This window comes from Salmo trutta, chromosome 8, assembly GCF_901001165.1.
Source record: "Salmo trutta chromosome 8, fSalTru1.1, whole genome shotgun sequence".
Classification (NCBI taxonomy): Eukaryota; Metazoa; Chordata; class Actinopteri; order Salmoniformes; family Salmonidae; genus Salmo; species Salmo trutta.
Genome location: NC_042964.1, coordinates 21,802,358 through 21,823,555, shown reverse-complemented (window position 1 = coordinate 21,823,555; position 21,198 = coordinate 21,802,358). Strand labels below are relative to the sequence as shown.

Below are 21,198 nucleotides of genomic sequence, written 5' to 3'. Positions count from 1 at the left end.
TTGGTTTATGATGGGGAAAGACAGGTTTGAGGGAATTAAAAGTTGTACTCTTCAAGAATAAATGCCTATGATTAATTTAAAGATCCAACATGTATGTAGAAATCGTAGATTGCACCTTTAAAATAAAGTACAGGATGGATTTGGTAATCAGTAACATGAATATGGCGTGGTGTTATTTAGTTCTATCTAATATTGGAGCAATGTGACTTTCTTTGTTGTAGTGCTGAGTACACACATATACACTGGACACTCTGAAGATGATGATGGTAGATATTTGTACGCTTGATCAAGCCTTCATCTCTTAATGCTTCATCAAATGTTTTATTTGTAATTTTTAAAGCTGCTTTTGGATAGACATATTTTGTGTTTTGAGTGTCTCAAAATAACATGTGTGAAGTAATTGTTTCATGCTGGTTTTATGTTGTGTAGGACAGGCAAAGGCTTTTCTGACCATACACCCCAAATCCTCCCAGATATTCAGTGGAGAGTCTGTCACTTTCAGATGTAACATACAGAGGGGAAAAGTCACTGACTGGAAATATACATGGCGCAAGGATGATGTAGACTCAATCAGTAGGAAGCATGAATATGAGATCAGTGAGGTTAATATTTCAAACAGTGGTGACTACAGGTGTCTGGGTGAACATATTGATAATGGGACATATTCTCAGTGGAGTGATGCAGTCAGACTGACAGTGACAGGTAAGTCATCTAATCTCTCATTCACATCAGTGTCTCCATGCACATAACCACTTGACATAGGGCCCCATCTCTCTACATTAGTGTCACTGGTGAGCTCGCTATTAACCTTCAATCACTATCTGAACTTTCTGAATTTTGAGCCAATGAGGGAAAATGTAAATATACTGTATAGACTTTAAATTCTAACTGAATGGAGTCAACATACTCCTATTTAAAATAAACTTTAATAAAAACTTAACAGCAACAGCTAAATTATTCTAAATGACCAAGCATGTATCGAGATGTTTTGATATTCTGCTCTCTGTTTTCTTAGCTCTTCCTGAAACTTCAGTGACCGTGAATCCAAACCCTGCAGACACTGGAGAGACAGTAACTCTGACGTGTTCAGTGGGGTCTGACAGTGGGTGGAGCTATACATGGTACAAAGACAACACTAAGAACGTAGTGACCTTGTCTGACAGACACACTACAACAGGAGCCACATTCACCATCAGTAGAGCTGCTGAGTCTGACCAGGGTCTCTACTGGTGTCAGGGAGAGATCCAGTCCAGATCCATATCATCAATCATCAGTGATCCTGTCACTTTCACTGTGAATGGTGAGTAAGTGTGACTGTGTTGACCGTGTTAGGTAAGTCTGTTTTTATGGGATTGAAAGACAAAGACAGAAGGGATGAGGTCAAATAGAAGACAGTGAGATCAATGATGGAACAAAACTATAGTTTGATTTTGGGGAAATGTACAATACCATAATAACAAAATGGTAAACATTTTAAAGATTGAACATATGATTTGTGTCATTTCCTTCATAACAGATAGACCCCAAGCTGTCCTGAGTGTCTCTCCTCAGTGGCTGAACCCTGGAGACTCAGTGACTCTGAGCTGTGGGGTTAAAGAGTCATCTACAGGCTGGAGGTTCTTCTGGTACCAAACTGTTCCCTACACAGCTGGGTTACTCTCCCTATCAGACAGGTCCTACTCTGTAGAGCCTCTATCTGGCAATGGGACTACTGAAGACTCCTTCACTCTGATCCCTGCTGGTCCAAGTCACACAGGAGGATATGTGTGTAGAGCTGGGAGAGGAGACCCAGTCTATGACACATTCTACAGTGAACCTCAGTTTCTCTGGTCAGGAGGTAACTAACTGCATTGAAACTGCATTTAATCATATTTAAGTCACCCTCATGTGTATATATAACTATACGTTTTACTCTGTCACTCTTTGTTTCAGATCCGCAACCATCACTGTCTCTAAAAATAAGACCTAAGAGAACTCAACACTTTACATCAAAGTCTCTCTCACTAAGCTGTGAGGAGAAGAGGAACTCTACTGGATGGAGACTGAAGAGATACAGAGAGAAAGCAGTGGAGTCAGAGTGTGGCTCTAACTGGGGATCAATAGCAGGGTCCACATGTACCATCAGGTCCACATACACAGGGGACAGTGGAGTTTACTGGTGTGAGTCTGGATCAGGAGAGTACAGTAATGCTGTCAACATCACAGTGGATGGTATGTCTGTTGTACAACATTCATGAACCTTTTTTTTACCGTTCACGGTATGATAATGATGTTCAAGTCTGTAATTGAATGGTTGCATCTAATAAAATACAAGCTCATGTGAGTGATAACTCCAGATTTACAGTTATATTTATATATTATGTTACACAGTTGGTCCTCTGATCCTGGACAGCCCTCCCTATCCCGTGACTGAGGGAGACTCTGTGACTCTGAGCTGTACAAATAGAAATCAGGAAACAAACCTGATCCCCAAGGTTGATTTCTACAAAGATGGAGTACTCATCAGGAATGAGACCACAGGAGAGATGACCATCCCTGTAGTATCCAAGTCAGATGAAGGCTTCTATAAGTGTAAATCTAATGAAGGAGAATCACCAGATAGCTGGGTGACAGTGAGAGGTGAGAAGTGTGTATGTGTGTGTGTGTGTGTGTGTGTGTGTGTGTGTGTGTGTGTGTGTGTGTGTGTGTGTGTGTGTGTGTGTGTTCATGGTTAAACATGTGTTTTGCTCGTCCCTCCAGGTTCTGTTGTCTCCATCTCTCTGCTGCCCAGACTGCTGTGTAGTCTGCTGGTGGTGTCTCCCTTTCTACTGGTGTCTATTGTGCTGATGGTGAAATGCTGCAGGGCTCGAGGTGACCTCTTTATTTCAGTGTGTATCGACAATCAACTTATCCAGCTTGATATTCTCCTTCTTTATGTCATGCTCTTATATCACTCAAATGGTTCATGTCAAATGTAAATAGAAAAGTGCCCATGGTCAGCTATTTTTGTTAAATGTGTTCTATGGAACTGTTCTCCCCTCAAAAAAGGCAAACTAACCCTTTATTACTTTTGATGGATTACATTTTAGTGCTGAGCAGTTGAAAGAGCAGTTGAATCAGTTTAACTCCAATGCTACTCTCTGTCCGTTATATTCCCATAGGCCTGTGTTCAACAGCCAAATCTCTTCAATACGAGTTACGATCTGATGATGTCATTGAACAGACTGAATCATCCGTGTGATCATTACAGTAAGAACTGTAAACTGAACAACCATTTTGGGATTTTTATGTTTTTGCCATTGCCTTTACATTGATTTATGACAGTGTTTACTGAGTCAAATATCACTGAATGGAATTTTACAAATACTAAATGTTATGATTTAGCAAGTTGCCGTTTTCAGCTTTTGGGGGCTTGTATGCTTGGCTTTGTTTTCGTTAATTGTTGTTCATTTTCTTGAAATATTGCAGTTACCCATCTTTGACTTCAGTTTGTTGATTAAACAATAGTGTAGTGCCTGTTTTGTTTAAAAGCTGAATTTGCTTTTTTTTTTATATTTTGTGTTTTACATAATGTCAAGCTTTTTATATACATTTTCATAATTAAGAAAAAACCTAAAGGTGGGTTTATACTTGGTTGGCTGACCTGCTAATACAACTTTAACAGTTAAGTTGGCACATTTATTATTTGTTTTAATTCAATTAACGCTTATTTTTTGTATATATTGTACATCATTTTCACTTCTATGTCTCTATGTTTTTTGTAAAATTGTATTTTTACAGTAATTATAGGAGCCAGATTAGTATTCCACTATGGAACTTGAATGAAGAGAGTGTTTGTTGTCTTACATCAGATAGCGCAATGATTCCGCACGACGATCGCATAAGAGACAATGGAGGGTGTGTTGTATTTTGGATTTTAAATGTTGTATTAAATCTCATATGTCAAACAAAAAGTGATGATTCCCTACATCATTGTATTCCTTTGACAATATTGCTGTCAGTCTTCTGTAAAGCACATCCAGATTTGTCTTCTACTGATTGGAACCCATTGTGAAATGGTCCATGTCTGTACTAATATGATAACTATACATTTACGTCATTTAGCAGACGCTGTTATCTAGAGCGACTTATAGTAGTGAATTCATACATTTCATACATTTTTTCTCTCTACTGGTCCCCCATTGGAATCGAACCTGCAGACCTGGCATTGCAAACACCATGCTAGACTAACTGAGCCACACGGGACCATAGAGAGAGGAAGGAATAAGAGGGCAGACACAGTAGACTGAGGGGTTATGTTGTCGCTATGGACCAATGACTATATTAGTTTCTATATTGTGATCCACAAGAACGTAGAGTAGTTGCAGGCCTGTCCTGAAGGGGGCGATAAGAAACCCCAGATGTTTACCTTGTTTCTTCACACGGTGTCTCACAGTCTACGACAAACCACTTAGATATGTTTAGAGGTAAGTAGTTTAAAAATTGATTAATGAAGCAAAATTACACTTTAACCTGGAAATCCAGTTCCCCAGTTACAACTTTCAAACTCCCCCCATCTCTGGTCAGTGGTAAAACATTCCACACAGCTGCCTCTGATGAAAACTAGCATTCAAAAGTGTTGGCGTTACTTAACTGAGGGAGACTGTGACTCTACACTGTACAAATAGATATCAGCAAACAAACCCGATCCCCAAGGTTGATTTCTACAAATATGGAGTACTCATCAGGAATGAGACCACAGGGGAGATGACCATCCCTGTAGTATCCAAGTCAGATGAAGGCTTCTATAAGTGTAAATCTAATGAAGGAGAATCACCAGAGAGCTGGGTGACAGTGAGAGGTGAGAAAATGGTCATGGTCACATGACCTTTTCATAATATCAAATCAAATCAAAGTTTATTTGTCACGTGCGCCCCGAATACAACAGGTGTAGTAGACCTTACAGTGAAATGCTTACTTACAGGCTCTAACCAATAGTGCGAAAAAAAGGTATGTGTGTGTGAAGGTAAGTAAAGAAATAAAACAACAGTAAAAAGACATTTGAAAATAAGAGTTGCAAGGCTATATACAGACACTGGTTAGTCAGGCTGATTGAGGTAGTATGTATATGTAGGTATGGTTAAAGTGACTATGCATATATGATGAAGAGAGAGTAGCAGTAGTGTAAAAAGAGGTGAGACACAATGCATGAGGGTAATATCTGTGGGTATCTGTCATTTGTAGTGTTAAAAAGCATACTGTAGGTTTGGAGTTGCAAGCTCAGGCTGGTCATCTGATCTCAAGTCAGTTGTCAAATATATATTCACTTTGTCCACTACTTTATTTATTTTCTACAACTACCTCAGAACCTGATAGTGATTTGCTGTTCTCTCTCCAGGTGTAACTCCTGGACCCTCTACATCAGTCCTAGTAGGAGTGGTTGTGGGCCTGGTTGTTGCTGGTGTTCTACTGGCCATTCTCCTGGTACTGCTGTGTCGATATAAAAAAGCCAAAGGTGAGGCTTTTATAAATTCTCATTTAACTTTTTGGTTCATGTTTAGGAGAAAGACGTCTAATTACAAAAGTTTAAAACAGTAACGACTTGATACAGTATAATAGTATACATTTCTCATATCAGATTCCTGTTGCAACAGAATATTTTGGTGAGTACACCTGTCATTCAACCATGTTCCTTTTCATACAGTAAAATGTAATCTGTGTGTTTCATGAGTATCTCTCTCCCTGCAGATCCCCCAGCCCCAGAGGATCAACCTGGACCCCTTACAAGACCAATAATCTACCCAGGGCCAGGCTCCTGATGCTGGGTATAATAATCTGCAGCATGGTCAGTCTCTCATCCCAGACCACTGTCACTTTCCTCTCTCTGTAACTTCACATACTGACTTTTCACTATTCACTTTACATACATGTTACCGTACTCTATGTCCCTAAGCAAGCTGAGGGAAAACCAACCTATTAATCTTTCTCTCTCTTCTTTGACCAACAGGTGGCGCTAACATCTATGATACAATCACTCCCTCAGACAATAATGACAGTGGTACTGTACACTGTGTTAAGTTTAGCATGAATACAGTATAGAGTTGTTGTTGCTGTTGTTCTTCATGTGTTTAATATTACTAACATACTAACAGTAAGTAGAGATATTAGTGTACTACCTGTATATTTCAGATGCTGGTGCTGCTACTGCTGGATCAAGTGATGTGATGTACGCCAAAATTCAACTCAAAAAGTTGGACAAGAAAAAGAAACGTAACTCTCAACTGTCACATAAACTAATACAAAATGTAGCAGTGTTTTTTACTCATCAAATTTGAATAAAACAAACAAATTCTCTCCTCCTCAGAAATGAAAGCTGATCTAAAGGAAAATCCAGTCTATTCTGAGGTCAAGACAGGGAAGACCACAGGTGAAACCCATTCTACAGGTTGGCAGTCTATGAAATCTAAATGTGTGTTTTTGGAGTTTCAAAAAAGATGCTGAATTATCTAACTCCTTTATTTGTGACTGGAAATTTCAATTTTCAGAAGCAACTGGACCTGTTGATGTGACCTATGCTGAGGTTGACCTTAAACAGAAGGCCAAAGCCAAGAAGAAGAAAGGTAAGACTGGACATCCCTCCTTCCATATTCCCCCTTCCATATTACCTGTATCATAACCTCACACCTCTGACCCCATATCGACTAGCTGCATAATATTCTGTATATAACTGTTATTGTCACGTCCTGGCCAGTATATAAGGTTAATTGTTTGTAGTTTGGTCAGGGCGTGACAGAGGGTATTTGTTTTATGTGGTTCAGGGTGGTGTGTTTGGTTTAAGGGTGTTTGTTTTAGTAATTCCGGGTGTTGGTTTGTTTAGGTATTTCTATGTGGAGTCTAGTATGTCTGTTTCTATGTCTGGTGAATTGGTGTTGGGACTCTCAGTTGAAGGCAGGTGTTTTCTATCTGCCTTTGATTGAGAGTCTCATAAATGAGGGTGGGGAATTGTATTTTGCACTGTGTTTCGTTTCTCCTGTGGAACTGTCACCTTTGCGTGTTTATTTTGTTTTGTCGTTTCCATCAATAATAAATATGATGTGGAACAGTCAACCTGCTGCGTATTGGTCTACCTTTTCTGATGACGATTTCGTTATATCGTCAGAAGACGAAGACGACAACCGTGACAGAATCACCCACCACCAAAGGACCAAGCAGCAGAGGAAGGAGCAGACGGCATTCGAGTTGGACTGGCGGGAGAAGTGGACTTGGGAGGAAGTTCCGGACGGGGCCGGACCTTGGCATCAGGCTGGGGATTATCAGCGCCCGCAGTGGGAAATGGAAGCAGCCAAGGCAGAGAGGCGGTGGTACGAGGCCAGAGACGCGCTGAGGGAGAAGCACGAGAGGCACCCCCAAGAAATTTTTTTGGGGGGGCACACGGGTAGTTTGGCTAGGCGAGGGAAGAGCCGGAAGCCAGCTACCCGTGGTTATATGGAGGAGCGTATGAGGTGGGGAGCGCCATGTTTCACTGAGAAGCGCAATATCTCACCCATACGCACGCACAGTCCGGTGCGAGTTATTCCAGCCCCTCGCAGGTGCCGTGCTAGAGCGGGCATCCAGCCTGGTAGGAGGATGCCTGCGCAGCGCATCTGGTCGCCGGTACGCCTCCGAGGACCAGGCTACCCAACTCCCGCTCTACGCACGGCTACCATCAAGCCCCTGCACAGCCCAGTCTGCCCTGTACGAGCACTCCGCTCGTGCAGGGCTACTAGTTCCATTGAGCCAAGGCGGGTTGTGCAGGAGGTAAGATCTAGACCGGCTGTGCGCCTCCATAGCCCTGGGTTTCCAGCTCCTGTCTCTCGTGCGGACCCGGAAGTGCGTCCACCCAGTCCGACTCGTCCTGTTCCCGCTCCCCGCACTAAACGGCAAGTGCGTAAACCCAGCCTCGCCAGTCAACAGTCGTCGGAGCTGCCCGCCAGTCAACAGTCGTCGGAGCTGCCCGCCAGTCAACAGTCGTCGGAGCTGCCCGCCAGTCAACAGTCGTCGGAGCTGCCCGCCAGTCAACAGTCGTCGGAGCTGCCCGTCAGTCAACAGTCGTCGGAGCTGCCCGTCAGTCAACAGTCGTCGGAGCTGCCCGTCAGTCAACAGTCGTCGGAGCTGCCCGTCAGTCAACAGTCGTCGGAGCTGCCCGTCAGTCAACAGTCGTCGGAGCTGCCCGTCAGTCAACAGTCGTCGGAGCTGCCCGTCAGTCAACAGTCGTCGGAGCTGCCCGTCAGTCAACAGTCGTCGGAGCTGCCCGTCAGTCAACAGTCGCCGGAGTGGTCAGACTGCGCTGAACTGCCGGAGTGGCCAGACTGCCCTGAACTGCCGGAGTGGCCAGACTGCCCTGAACTGCCGGAGTGGCCAGACTGCCCTGAACTGCCGGAGTGGCCAGTCTGCCCTGAACTGCCGGAGTGGCCAGTCTGCCCTGAACTGCCGGAGTGGCCAGTCTGCCCTGAACTGCCGGAGCTGACAGACTGCCCTGACCTGCCGGAGCTGACAGACTGCCCTGACCTGCCGGAGCTGACAGACTGCCCTGACCTGCCGGAGCTGACAGACTGCCCTGACCTGCCGGAGCTGACAGACTGCCCTGACCTGCCGGAGCTGACAGACTGCCCTGACCTGCCGGAGCTGACAGACTGCCCTGACCTGCCGGAGCTGACAGACTGCCCTGACCTGCCGAGCTGACAGACTGCCCTGACCGCCCCGAGCTGACAGACTGCCCAGACCGCCCAGAGCTGATAGACTGCCCAGACCGCCCCGAGCTGACAGACTGCCCAGACTGCCCCGAACCGCCAGACTGCCCAGACTGCCTGGAACGGCCAGAACCTGAGCCGCCTCCAAGATAGGTGGGTTGGGGAGGGGGGGGTGTAGCACAGTGCCGTCGTTGACGGCAGCCACCCTTCCTTCCCTCCCTTAGTAAGGGGGAATTTTTCTTTTAGGTATTGTTTGGGGGTATTTTTTTTTTTTTTAAGGTGCTTCTGGGGTAGCACCTTTAAGGGGGGGGTACTGTCACGTCCTGGCCAGTATATAAGGTTAATTGTTTGTAGTTTGGTCAGGGCGTGACAGAGGGTATTTGTTTTATGTGGTTCAGGGTGGTGTGTTTGGTTTAAGGGTGTTTGTTTTAGTAATTCCGGGTGTTGGTTTGTTTAGGTATTTCTATGTGGAGTCTAGTATGTCTGTTTCTATGTCTGGTGAATTGGTGTTGGGACTCTCAGTTGAAGGCAGGTGTTTTCTATCTGCCTTTGATTGAGAGTCTCATAAATGAGGGTGTGTTTGTGTTTGTGTTTTGTGGGTGATTGTTCTGTGTTCAGCCCTAGGCTTTGCCAGACTGTTTTGTTGTTCGTTTGTTAGTTCTAGTAGTTTTGTTATTTTGTATTCAGTAGTTTTTTTGGAAGTTAATAAATCTAAATATGAGCATACACGTACCTGCTGCATTTTGGTCCTCATTCCCCGACGACAACCGTGACAGTTATATTATTCTGATGTTTTATCCTCACCCCTTACAGAAACAGCAACCCCACCTGAGGCAGATTCAGTCTATTCTCAAGTGAAGCCAGGTACATCCCCAGGTAAGACTAATAGCCATATGCCATTGATACTTAATATGATACTAATATAGGACTAATGCTCTGATATCAAAGTATAATGTATCTATTTAAAGTATGTCTCTTTGTTTAATTCTTAAGAGTTTATTTGACTGCATGTCCACAACAACTTTGTGCGGTGATATGTTGCAGGTCCTTGAGGGGGTCAGATATGGAGGGATGTGTCACGTCCTGGCCAGTATAAGGGTTAATTAGTATTGTAGTTTGGTCAGGACGTGGCAGAGGGTATTTGTTTTATGTGGTTCTGGGTGTTGTATGAGTTAGGAGGGCATTTGATTTAGTATTCCGGGGTTTTGGGCACTGGGTGAGTTTCATGAATTCTATGTTGAGTCTAGTGTGTCTGTTTCTATGTTTGGATTCATTGGGGCTGGGACTCTCAATTGAAGGCAGGTGTTGTCTATTTGCCTTTGATTGAGAGTCCCATATATGTGGGTGTGTTTGTGTTTGTCTTTGGTGGGTGATTGTTCTGTGTTTCGCCTTGTGCCTTACCAGACTGTTTTTGTTGATCGTTCGTGTTTTGTTATTTTTGTACGTTCATTTTTGAAAGTAATTAAACATCAAGATGAGCCTGCACATACCTGCTGCGTTTTGGTCCTCCTTAACCAACGACAACCGTGACAGAATCTCCCACCAAACCAGGACCAAGCAGCAGAAGAAGGAGCAGTGGGATTTTGAGTTGGACTATGGTGAGAGATGGACTTGGGAGGAGATCTTGAAGGGAGAAGGCTCCTACACTTGGGAGGAGATCCAAGCCAGAAAAGATCGCCTTCCATGGGGACAGGTGGTAAGAGAGAGAGAGGAAAGGCAAAAGGCTGGTATGGACCGGGAACGTTTCCGAGGTACACGACTAGCGTTGAAGCGCGAGAGGCACCCCCAATACATTTTTTTGGGGGGGGCACACGGGTAGTTTGGCTAGGCGTAGGAAGAGCCGGAAGCCAGCTACCCGTGGTTATATGGAGGAGCGTATGGGGTGGAGAGCGCTATGTTTCGCTGAGGAGCGCACTCTCACCCATACGTACGCACAGTCCGGTGCGAGTTATTCCAGCCCCTCGCAGGTGCCGTGCTAGAGCGGGCATCCAACCTGGTAGGAGGATGCCTGCGCAGCGCATCTGGTCGCCGGTACGCCTCCGAGGACCAGGCTACCCAACTCCCGCTCTACGCACGGCTACCATCAGGCCCCTGCACAGCCCAGTCTGCCGTGTACGAGCACCCTGCTCGTGCAGGGCTACTAGTTCCATCCAGCCAAGGCGGGTTGTGCAGGAGGTAAGATCTAGACCGGCTGTGCGCCTCCATAGCCCTGGGTTTCCAGCTCCTGTCTCTCGTGCGGACCCGGAAGTGCGTCAACCCAGTCCGACTCGTCCTGTACCCGCTCCCCGCACTAGCCTTCAAGTGCGTAAACCCAGCCCCGACAGTCAACAGTCGTCGGAGCTGCCCGCCAGTCAACAGTCGTCGGAGCTGCCCGCCAGTCAACAGTCGTCGGAGCTGCCCGCCAGTCAACAGTCGTCGGAGCTGCCCGCCAGTCAACAGTCGTCGGAGCGGCCAGACTGCGCTGAACTGCCGGAGCGGCCAGACTGCGCTGAACTGCCGGAGCGGCCAGACTGCGCTGAACTGCCGGAGCGGCCAGACTGCGCTGAACTGCCGGAGCGGCCAGACTGCGCTGAACTGCCGGAGCGGCCAGACTGCCCTGAACTGCCGGAGCGGCCAGACTGCCCTGAACTGCCGGAGCGGCCAGACTGCCCTGAACTGCCGGAGCGGCCAGACTGCCCTGAACTGCCGGAGCGGCCAGACTGCCCTGAACTGCCGGAGCGGCCAGACTGCCCTGAACGTCCCGAGTGGCCAGACTGCCCTGAACGTCCCGAGTGGCCAGACTGCCCAGACTGTCCCGAGCTGCCAGACTGCCCAGACTGTCCCGAGCTGCCAGACTGCCCAGACTGTCCCGAGCTGCCAGACTGCCCAGACTGTCCCGAGCTGCCAGACTGTCCCAGACTGTCCCGAGCTGCCAGACTGTCCCAGAATGTCCCGAGCTGCCAGACTGTCCCAGACTGTCCCGAGCTGCCAGACTGTCCCAGACTGTCCCGAGCTGCCAGACTGTCCCAGACTGTCCCGAGCTGCCAGACTGTCCCAGACTGTCCCGAGCTGCCAGACTGCCCAGACTGCCCCGAGCTGCCAGACTACACCGAGCTGCCAGACTGCCCGAGCGGCCAGACTGGCCAGACTGCCCCGAACTGCCAGAGTGGCCCGACTGCCTGGAACGGCCAGAACCGGAGCCACCTCCTGATATAGGTGGGTTGGGGAGGGGGGGTGTAGCACAGTGCCGTCGTTGACGGCAGCCACCCTCCTTTCCCTCCCTTTAGTAAGGGGGAATTTTTTTGTTGTTGTTGTTTGGGGTTGTTGTTTTTTTTGTTTTTTGTTTTTAAGGTGCTTCCGGGGTTAGCACCTTTAAGGGGGGGTACTGTCACGTCCTGGCCAGTATAAGGGTTAATTAGTATTGTAGTTTGGTCAGGACGTGGCAGAGGGTATTTGTTTTATGTGGTTCTGGGTGTTGTATGAGTTAGGAGGGCATTTGATTTAGTTTTCCGGGGTTTTGGGCCCTGGGTGAGTTTCATGAATTCTATGTTGAGTCTAGTGTGTCTGTTTCTATGTTTGGATTCATTGGGGCTGGGACTCTCAATTGAAGGCAGGTGTTGTCTATTTGCCTTTGATTGAGAGTCCCATATATGTGGGTGTGTTTGTGTTTGTCTTTGGTGGGTGATTGTTCTGTGTTTCGCCTTGTGCCTTACCAGACTGTTTTTGTTGATGGTTCGTGTTTTGTTATTTTTGTACGTTCATTTTTGAAAGTAAATAAACATCAAGATGAGCCTGCACATACCTGCTGCGTTTTGGTCCTCCTTAACCGACGACAACCGTGACAGGATGGAAGGATGGGGGGATAGAAGGTTGGAGTGATGAAGGGACGGAGGAATGGAAGGACACACCATCAGAGGAGCAGAAGGAACCCGGAACATGGATTTTGTACGCTCAATACGCACAAACACACATGCCAAAACAACTTGTACATTAAGGAGTTCTTACTTATTTTATTTACTTATTTTATTGTATTTAAGCATGGTTTAATTGTTTCACTGTAACAGCTTTTTTCTTTTCCTTATGGTGAAATTATGGTGCATCTTATCTGTAGCTACAGCATTTGTATCTGCTTTGTATTGTGATTTGAGTTTTATTGTTGATTTATTCAGATGATAGAATAACATATTTGTATATTATTCACATTTTCTTCTAATGGCCTCTACTTTTACAATGTCTTTGCATTGTGCTTTTTAATAAACTATTTTTTATCCACCAGATTGCATGAGTGTTTCTTACTGTACATGGATATTGTCATCGTCAACTTTTCCATAAAACCTAATTTGGTTAAAATTATTTTCATCCTAGTATAGATCTCAGGCTCCACAATGTGTGAGTTAAAAGGCAATCTGCTATTTCGGCATCCATTTTTGGACTTAATTATATCTACCCATTGAATCTTGAAGAATATAACATAAATGCCCCAAGAGCAAAGTTCAAAAGCTGCACCCCATCAGCTGAAGACCCTTAGAGATTTTTAGAATTGCTTCTTGGGGAAGAGTGTGCCTGAAAATAACAGTTCTTCTCAGTTTGATGATGTCATATACTCTGCAGGAGTTCTGAGAATCTAGTAACCTACATATGACTGACTGCCAGTTCTCCCATATTGCCTCCTCATCCTACAGACAGGTGTTAGGTTCTTATTTTTCAGAGTAAATCACTCACGGATACTAGAGAAGCTTTAACCAAGTTTAATTCTTCCCAAAGGTTCTGTACAGCTGTAATCAGACAGCAAAACATTTCTCTCCATCACAGTCATATACATCCTACTTAAGACACTCCCTCTCTCCAATCCTTACAGTTTATGCCCAACAGGAAGAAGGTAACCAGATACTACACCCTGATTACTCCCTTAAGGTGAACTGACCTCAACCCCTCACCTCCTGACCTCAACCCCTCCTTCACCTAATCCACACATATCCATCTGTCTTCCCTATATCAACACGTCACTCTGCTCTCCTCCACCCAACACATTTCAAAGCCTTCTGGCTTCCTACAGAGAACCCTTAACTTCTGACATAAAACCCATTCTCTACCACTCTTTCTATTCAAGGCTTCTTCTCTGTCATTTATTTAATATCTCAATGTCCAAAGTTTAGCCGACTCCAACACAGGTAAAACGATTAATGACATTAGTGGTGTATGACTCTGACTGCTATCTTCAGTGTCCTTGCATGGTCTGGAAGGTCACTGTTCCACTTAGGGGGTTTTTGTGTTTATGTGTTTATGTCTATGTGGTCAGACAGACAGCCCGCAGCCAGCCAGGTCATTGTCACTGCTCCTGAGAAACAGTCACAGGAAGTGGCATCACCACAAAATGTTACCTGAAACGTAGAAGGGGGGCCTCTATTAGTAACATGGGACCCACTACCTTCTGAAAAAGTTGGCAGGTGTTTCCTGTACCTCAGCCACACTGACCTATGAGCAGGCAGATGAAGTCATGCAAACACTTCTACAGGTATATGAAGCCTAGAGGAAACTGCACCGACACTGTTATGACATTTTTGCTCTCGTTCTCTCTAACCTCCCCACACACACTCTCTCTCCCCCTTGCACTTTGTCTTTCTTTCTCTCTGTCTCTGTCTCACTCTCAATCTCGCTCTCTGTCTTTCTCTCTCATCTCCCAAGCCTTCTATCTCCCTCCTTTCTCTTTCTCTGCAACATTGAGTTGTCCGCTCACAAAGTAACAAAGCTACTGGTATCTTTGAAACATCAGTACCATTTTTTTATTTTATTTCACCTTTATTTAACCAGGTAGGAAAGTTGAGAACAAGTTCTCATTTACAATTGCGACCTGGCCAAGATAAGGCAAAGCAGTTCGACACATAAAACAACACAGAGTTACACATGGAGTAAAACAAACATACAGTCAATAATACAGTAGAAAAATAAGGCTATATACAATGTGAGTAAATGAGGTGAGATAAGGGAGGTAAAGGCAAAAAAGGCCATGGTGGCAAAGTAAATACAATATAGCAAGTAAAACACTGGAATGGTAGATTTGTAGTGGAAGAAAGTGCAAAATAGAAAGAGAAATAATGGGGTGCCAAGGAGCAAAATAAATAAATAAATAAATACAGAAGGGGAAGAGGTAGTTGTTTTGGCTAAATTATAGATTGGCTATGTTCAGGTGCAGTGATCTGTGTGCTGCTCTGACAGCTGGTGCTTAAAGCTAGTGAGGGAGATAAGAGTTTCCAGTTTCAGAGATTTTTGTAGTTCATTCCAGTCAGTGGCAGCAGAGAACTGGAAGGAGAGATGGCCAAAGGAGCAATTGGTTTTGGGGGTGACCAGAGAGATATACCTGCTGGAGCGCGTGCTACAGGTGGGTGCTGCTATGGTGACCAGTGAGCGGAGATAAGTGGGGACTTTACCTAGCAGGGTCTTGTAGATGACCGGGAGCCAGTGGGTTTGGCGACGGGTATGAAGCGAGGGCCAGCCAACGAGAGCGTACAGGTCGCAGTGGTGGGTAGAATATGGGGCTTTGGTGACAAAACGATTAACCATTAACCACACAACCAGCAGCAGCTAGGAAACATAGGCTCCAAAACCACCACCATCAGACATCAACACAGTGACACACCGCAAACACACCCACGTCTCATCGTCTAACGCTCAAGCTGAGTGAAGGGTTATTTTCAGAGAGCAACTATAGAATGTGACTTCTTTTTCAGCTAGTATACAGGAATTATTTATAGAATAGCAGCCCTCATCAAAAGGAAGTCTCTGTCCTTTCTCCTCTCTACTCTTTCTTCTCTGTGTGTTTTGGTTAGTCAACTGCTAGCTACCAGTGACAGTGATAGATAAGGACATGTAGCCAGAGGAAACAGTCATACAACACCTTAAAGAGATGTCCGGTGGTCCTTTCTCCTGCTTCTCTAAATAGGGAATACTACTTATCCTACTCTCTACCTTCCAGTATGGTAAGTATTGTAACTATTTTTATATATTTAAACATTTTAAATACAAAATAAACGCGATGCAACCATCAACGAGAATGACACAAACAAGATTAAAAATCTATCCCCATTGCGATCCTCTTGAAAAAAATACAGAAGGCTTAGGTGGCTGCAGCATTCTGTAATGACCGATGCTGGAGTCGAGAAGCAGGTACGGGGAGTTCAACATTTAATGAAGAACAGACATGAAACAAGACAGGCACAGCATCAGCACACGGGAAAACAAGGACATGACAATCAATGCTGCAGCAGGGAATAGAGCGGGGAACCAGATAGATACAGGGGAGGTAATGACAGAAGTGATTGAGTCCAGCTGAGTCAAATAATGCGCGTGACGGGGGAAAGGCAGAGTGTGTAATGCTGGGGAGCCTGGCGCCTTTGAGCTCCAGGGAGGGAAAGAGGGAGCAGGCGTGACACCTATAGGGCATCTGTCTCATATTGGCAACTCTGGCTCTGGTGTGATGGCTATGAGAGTCTCTAATGAAATTGAAATAATTGGATTAATAATAAAAAACTTAAATGCCCTGCCCAACAGCTACACTGACTATGAAGCAAAATCCTGCAGCCAAATCTGAAGATGGAGAATCACCAGAAAGCTGGGTGACAGTGAGAGGTGCGAAGAGCTGTGTGTGTGTGTCTAGATGGTAAAACATGTGTTATGCTAGTCCCTCCAGGTTCTGTTGTCTCCATCTCTCTGCTGCCCAGGCTTCTGTGTGGTCTGCTGGCGGTGTCTCCCTTTCTACTGGTGTCCATCATGCTTATGGTGTAACGCTGCAGGGCTCGAGGTGACCACTTTCTTTCAGTGTGTATCTACAATCAACTTATCCAGCTTGATATTCTCCTTCTTTATGTCATTCTCTTATATCCTTGTCATCAAGTAAAATTGACTCAAATGGTTCGTTTCAAATGTAAATAGACAAAGTGCCCAGGGCCAACTTTTTCTGATACATTTCTTCTAAAGAAATCTTCAGCCCTCGAAAAGGCAAACAAACTTTCATTACTTCTGAGGCATTACATGTTAGGGCTGTGCAGTTGGACGAGCAGTTGAATCAGTTTAAGTCTAACGCTACTCTCCGTCCATTATATATTTCTAAAGGCATGTGTTCAACAGCCAAATCTGCTCAAGACGAGGATACAAAATATTACACATTACCTCTCTTTGATTTCAGTTTGTCAATTAAACAAGAGTGTATCATCTGTTATTGTTAAAAGGCCCATTTCAGTAAAACAATTGACATTGCTGTGTTTTATATACAGTACCAGTCAAAAGTTAGGACACACCTACTCATTCAAGGGTTTTTCTTTATTTTTTGCTATTATCTACGTTGTAGAATAATAGTTAAGACGTCCAAACTATGAAATAACGCATATGGAATTATGTAGTAACCACAAAAGTTTTAAACAAATCTAAATATATTTTATATTTGAGATGAAAGCATTGCACACTCTTGGCATTCTCTCAACCAGCTTCATGAAGTAGTCACTTAGAATGCATTTCAAGTAACAGGTGAGCATTGTTAAAAGTTATTTTGTAGAATTACTTTCCTTCTTAATGTGTTTGAGCCAATCTGTTGTGTTGTGATAAGGTAGGGGTGGTATACAGAAAATAGCCCTATTTGGTAAAAGACCAAGTCCATATTATGGCAAGAACAGCTCAAATAAGCAAAGAGAAACGACAGTCCATCAATACTTTAAGACATGAAGGTCAGTCAATCCAGAACATTTCAAGAAATGTAAACGTTTCTTCAAATGCAGTTGCAAAAGCCATCAAGCGCAATGACGAAACTGGCTCTCGTGAGGACCGCCAAAGGAAATGAAGACACAGAGTTACCTCTGCTGCAAATAAATGGTTCACAGAGTTCAATTTACAGACACATCTCAACATCAACTGTTCAGAGGAATCAGAGTGTATCAGGCCTTCATGGTCGAATTTCTACAAAGAAACCACTACGAAAGGACACCGATAAGAAGAAGAGACTTGCTTGGGCCAAGAAACAAGAGCAATGGACATTAGACCGGTGGAAATCAGTCCTTTGGTCTGAAATGTCTAAACTTGAGATTTTTGGTTCCAACCGCCGTGTCTTTTGTGAGACGCGGAATAGGTGAACGGATGATCTCCGCATGTGTGGTTCCCCCCGTGAAGCATGGAGGACGAGGTGTGGGGGTGATTTGCTGTTGACGCTGTCAGTGATTTATTTAGAATTCAAGGCACACTTGACCAGCACGGCGACCACAGCATTCTGCAGCGATACGCCATCCCATATGGTTTGCACTTAACGGGACAATGAGCCAAAACACTCCTTCAGGATGTGTAAGGACTATTTTACCAAGAAGGAGAGTGATGAAGTGCTGTGTCAGATGACCTTGCTTCCACAATCACCTGACCTCAACCCAGTAGAGATGATTTGGGATGAGTTGGACCGCAGAGTGAAGGAAAAGCAGCCAACAAGTGCTCTGCATGTGTTGGAACTCCTTCAAGACTGTTGGAAAAGCAATCCTCATGGAGCTTGTTGAGAGAATGCCAAGAGTGTGTAAAGCTGTCATCAAGGCAAAGGGTGGCTACTTTGAAGCATCTAAAATATAAAATATATTTTGATTTGTTTAACACTTTTTTTGGTTACTAGGTGATTCCATATGAGTTATTTCATAGTTCAGATGTCTTCACTATTATTCTATGTAGAAAATAGTAAAATTAAAACCCTGGAATGAGTAGATGTGTCCAAACCTTTGACTGGTACTGTATATGGGGGGCGTGTTGTATGTTGTATTAATTCTCATATGTCAAGTAAAAACTGATGATTCCCCACATCATTGTATATCTTTAAAATATAATTTCATTTAAGGACATATTCCTTTTACGGTCTGTATTACTGAGTTGAAACAATGCATTTACATCTTGAACATTCCTATACACTTGTTACTATGTTGTCACGTTCATTGAATAAATAATGGGACCAAGGCGCAACGTGAGTTGAGTTCCACATATTTATTAAAGTGAAACTTACAAAACAACAACAAAGATTTAACGAACGTGCCAATACGTAGTGCACATAGGCACTAACTATAAACAATATCCCACAACGCTGGTGGGAAAAGGGACACACTAAGTATGATCCCCAATTAGAGGCAACGATATTCAACTGCCTCCAATTGGGAACCATTCTCACACACCAACATAGAACTATAATAACTAGAAAACCCCCCTAGTCACGCTCTGAACTATTACACCATAGAGAACCCCGAGGGCTCTCTATGGTCAGGGCGTGACATGTGTAAAGCAACACTTTCTAACAAAATCTCTATGCACCATATTGCTGTCAGTCTTCTGTAAACCACATTTAGATTTGATTTCTACTGATATGAACCCATACAGAAGTGCTTCATGTCTGTACTAATATGATGACATAGAGAGAGGAAGGAATAAGAGGGCAGACACAGTAGACTGAGGGGTTATGTTGTTGCTATGTGACCAATGGCCCCTCCCAGTTGGGGGGAGTGCTGAGCTCTACAGCAGAGTCTCAAAACTCAATCGCTGGTTAAGTTTTGTTACTGAACTCTATGGAACATACTCAATCACTTTTTATAGGTACTGTTTTTACATTTGCAATCGCAACAAGTAATCTGCTCAGACCGCAACCAAGGATCATCAAAAGCCGTGCTATAAATTCTCTGACAACCACAAGATTCCGAAATGCCCTTCCAGACTCCCTCCACCTACCGAAGGAAGTTGGAATACAAAAATCGGTTAACCCCCTAACTGAGGATCTAAATTTAACCTTCCGTAATACCCTAGATGCAGTCGCACCCCTAAAAACAAAATCAACAATCCAAAATGTATTTTCAATACTATCGCAAAGCTAACTAAAAATCAGCATTCAACAAGAAAGGATAGTTTTCGCTTCAGCAGTGATGAATTCATTAACTTCTTAGATGAAAAGATGAAGATCATCAGAAAGCAAATTACGGACTCCTCTTTGAATCTGCGTATTTCTCCGTATCTCAGTTGTCCTAAGTCTGCACATAACTGCCAGGACCTAGGATCAATGGAGACAATCAAGTTTTTTAATCCTATCTCTTGACACATTTATGAAAATAGTAATGGCCTCTAAGCCCTCAAGATGCATAATGGACCCTATTCCAACTAAACTACTGAAAGAGCTACTTCCCGTGTTTGGCCCTCCTATGTTGAACATTATAAATGGCGCCCTATCCATCGGATGTGTTCCAAACTCACTAAAAGTGGCAGTAATAAAGCCTCTTTTGAAAAAGCCAAACCTTGACCCAGAATTTCTTTTAAAACTATCGGCCTATATCGAGTCTCCCATTCCACTCATACATTTTAGAGAAATCTGTTGCGCAGCAACTCGCTGCCTTCTTGAAGACAAATAATGTACACGAAATGCTTCAGTCTGATTTTAGACCCCATCATACTACTGAGACTGCACTCGTGAAGGTGCTAAATAACATTTGAATGGTGTCAGAACAAGGCTCTGCATCTGTCCTTGTGCTCCAAGACCTTAGTGCTGCTTTTGACATCATCGATCACCACATTCTTTTGGAGAGATTGGAAACCCTAATTGGTCTACACCAGTGGTTATCAAACCTTGTATAGTCACGTACCCCCTCTAGCACTAGGGTTAGCGCATTCTGAAATTTTGTTTTTTGTTTTTTGTAAGCCTGCCACACACACACACACACTGTACGATACATTTATTAAACATAAGAATGAGTGTGCATTTTTCTCACAACCCAGCTCGTAGGAAGTGACAAAGAGCTCTAAAAGGACCGGGACACAAATAATAATATAATAATAATCAATGATTTTGCTCTTTCTTTAACCATATAAACATATAAAACCTTATTTGTTCATCAAAAATTGTGAATAACTCATCACAGGTTAATGAGAAGGCTGTGCTTGAAAGGATAACTCTGCAATGTTGGGTTGCATTAAATCATTTCCCACACACAGTCTGTGCCTGTATTTAGTTTTCTTGCTAGTGAGGGCCGAGAATCCACTCTCACATAGGTGCGTGGTTGCAAATGGCATCAGTGTCTTAACAGCTTGATTTGGCAAGGGAGGATACTCTGAGCGCAGCCAAATCCAGAAATCTGGCAGGGGCTTCTGATTAAATACAATTTTCACAGTACCGCTTGTTGGAATTTCGATGAGTCTCTCTTGTTCAGATATCGGTAAGTGGACATGAAAGGGAGGGAGGGAGGGCATGAAAGGGCTAACGAATCCAACTGTGTGTGTCATCCGTTTAGGGAAAGTACCTGCATAATTGTACACCCAACTCACTCAGGTGCTTTGCTATATCACATTTGACATTGTCCATAAGCTTGAGTTCATTTGCACACAAAAAAATCATACAACGGTGGAAAGACCTGTGTGCTGTCCTTGTTAATGCAGACAGAGAAGAGCTCCAACTTCGGCTCATAGAATGTAATTGCTGAGAGCCTGTAATTCTAGATTCAGGCAAGAAAAAACCTCACCCAGATACGCTAGTCGTTTGAGAAAC

At 44.2% G+C, this 21,198-nt stretch overlaps 1 protein-coding gene across 1 annotated transcript; it reads left to right on the top strand.

Annotated features, from left to right (window-relative positions):
• Positions 1-250: 250 nt before the first annotated feature.
• On the top strand, positions 251-3,932 carry LOC115198474 (Fc receptor-like protein 5). Its single transcript, XM_029760440.1, has 7 exons — positions 251-702; positions 1,016-1,300; positions 1,517-1,837; positions 1,933-2,211; positions 2,371-2,619; positions 2,740-2,850; positions 3,141-3,932. The coding sequence occupies exons 1-7, from the start codon at positions 408-410 to the stop codon at positions 3,218-3,220; spliced, it is 1,620 nt and encodes a 539-aa protein (XP_029616300.1). The 5' UTR covers positions 251-407; the 3' UTR covers positions 3,221-3,932.
• Positions 3,933-21,198: the final 17,266 nt, after the last annotated feature.

Coding starts and splice junctions, on each gene's coding strand:
- LOC115198474 (XM_029760440.1), top strand. CDS start 408: ATGCTGGTTTTATGTTGTGTAGGACAGGCAAAGGCTTTTCTGACCATA. Junction 2,212..2,370: donor TGTCAACATCACAGTGGATG/GTATGTCTGTTG, acceptor TATGTTACACAG/TTGGTCCTCTGATCCTGGAC. Junction 2,620..2,739: donor TAGCTGGGTGACAGTGAGAG/GTGAGAAGTGTG, acceptor TCGTCCCTCCAG/GTTCTGTTGTCTCCATCTCT.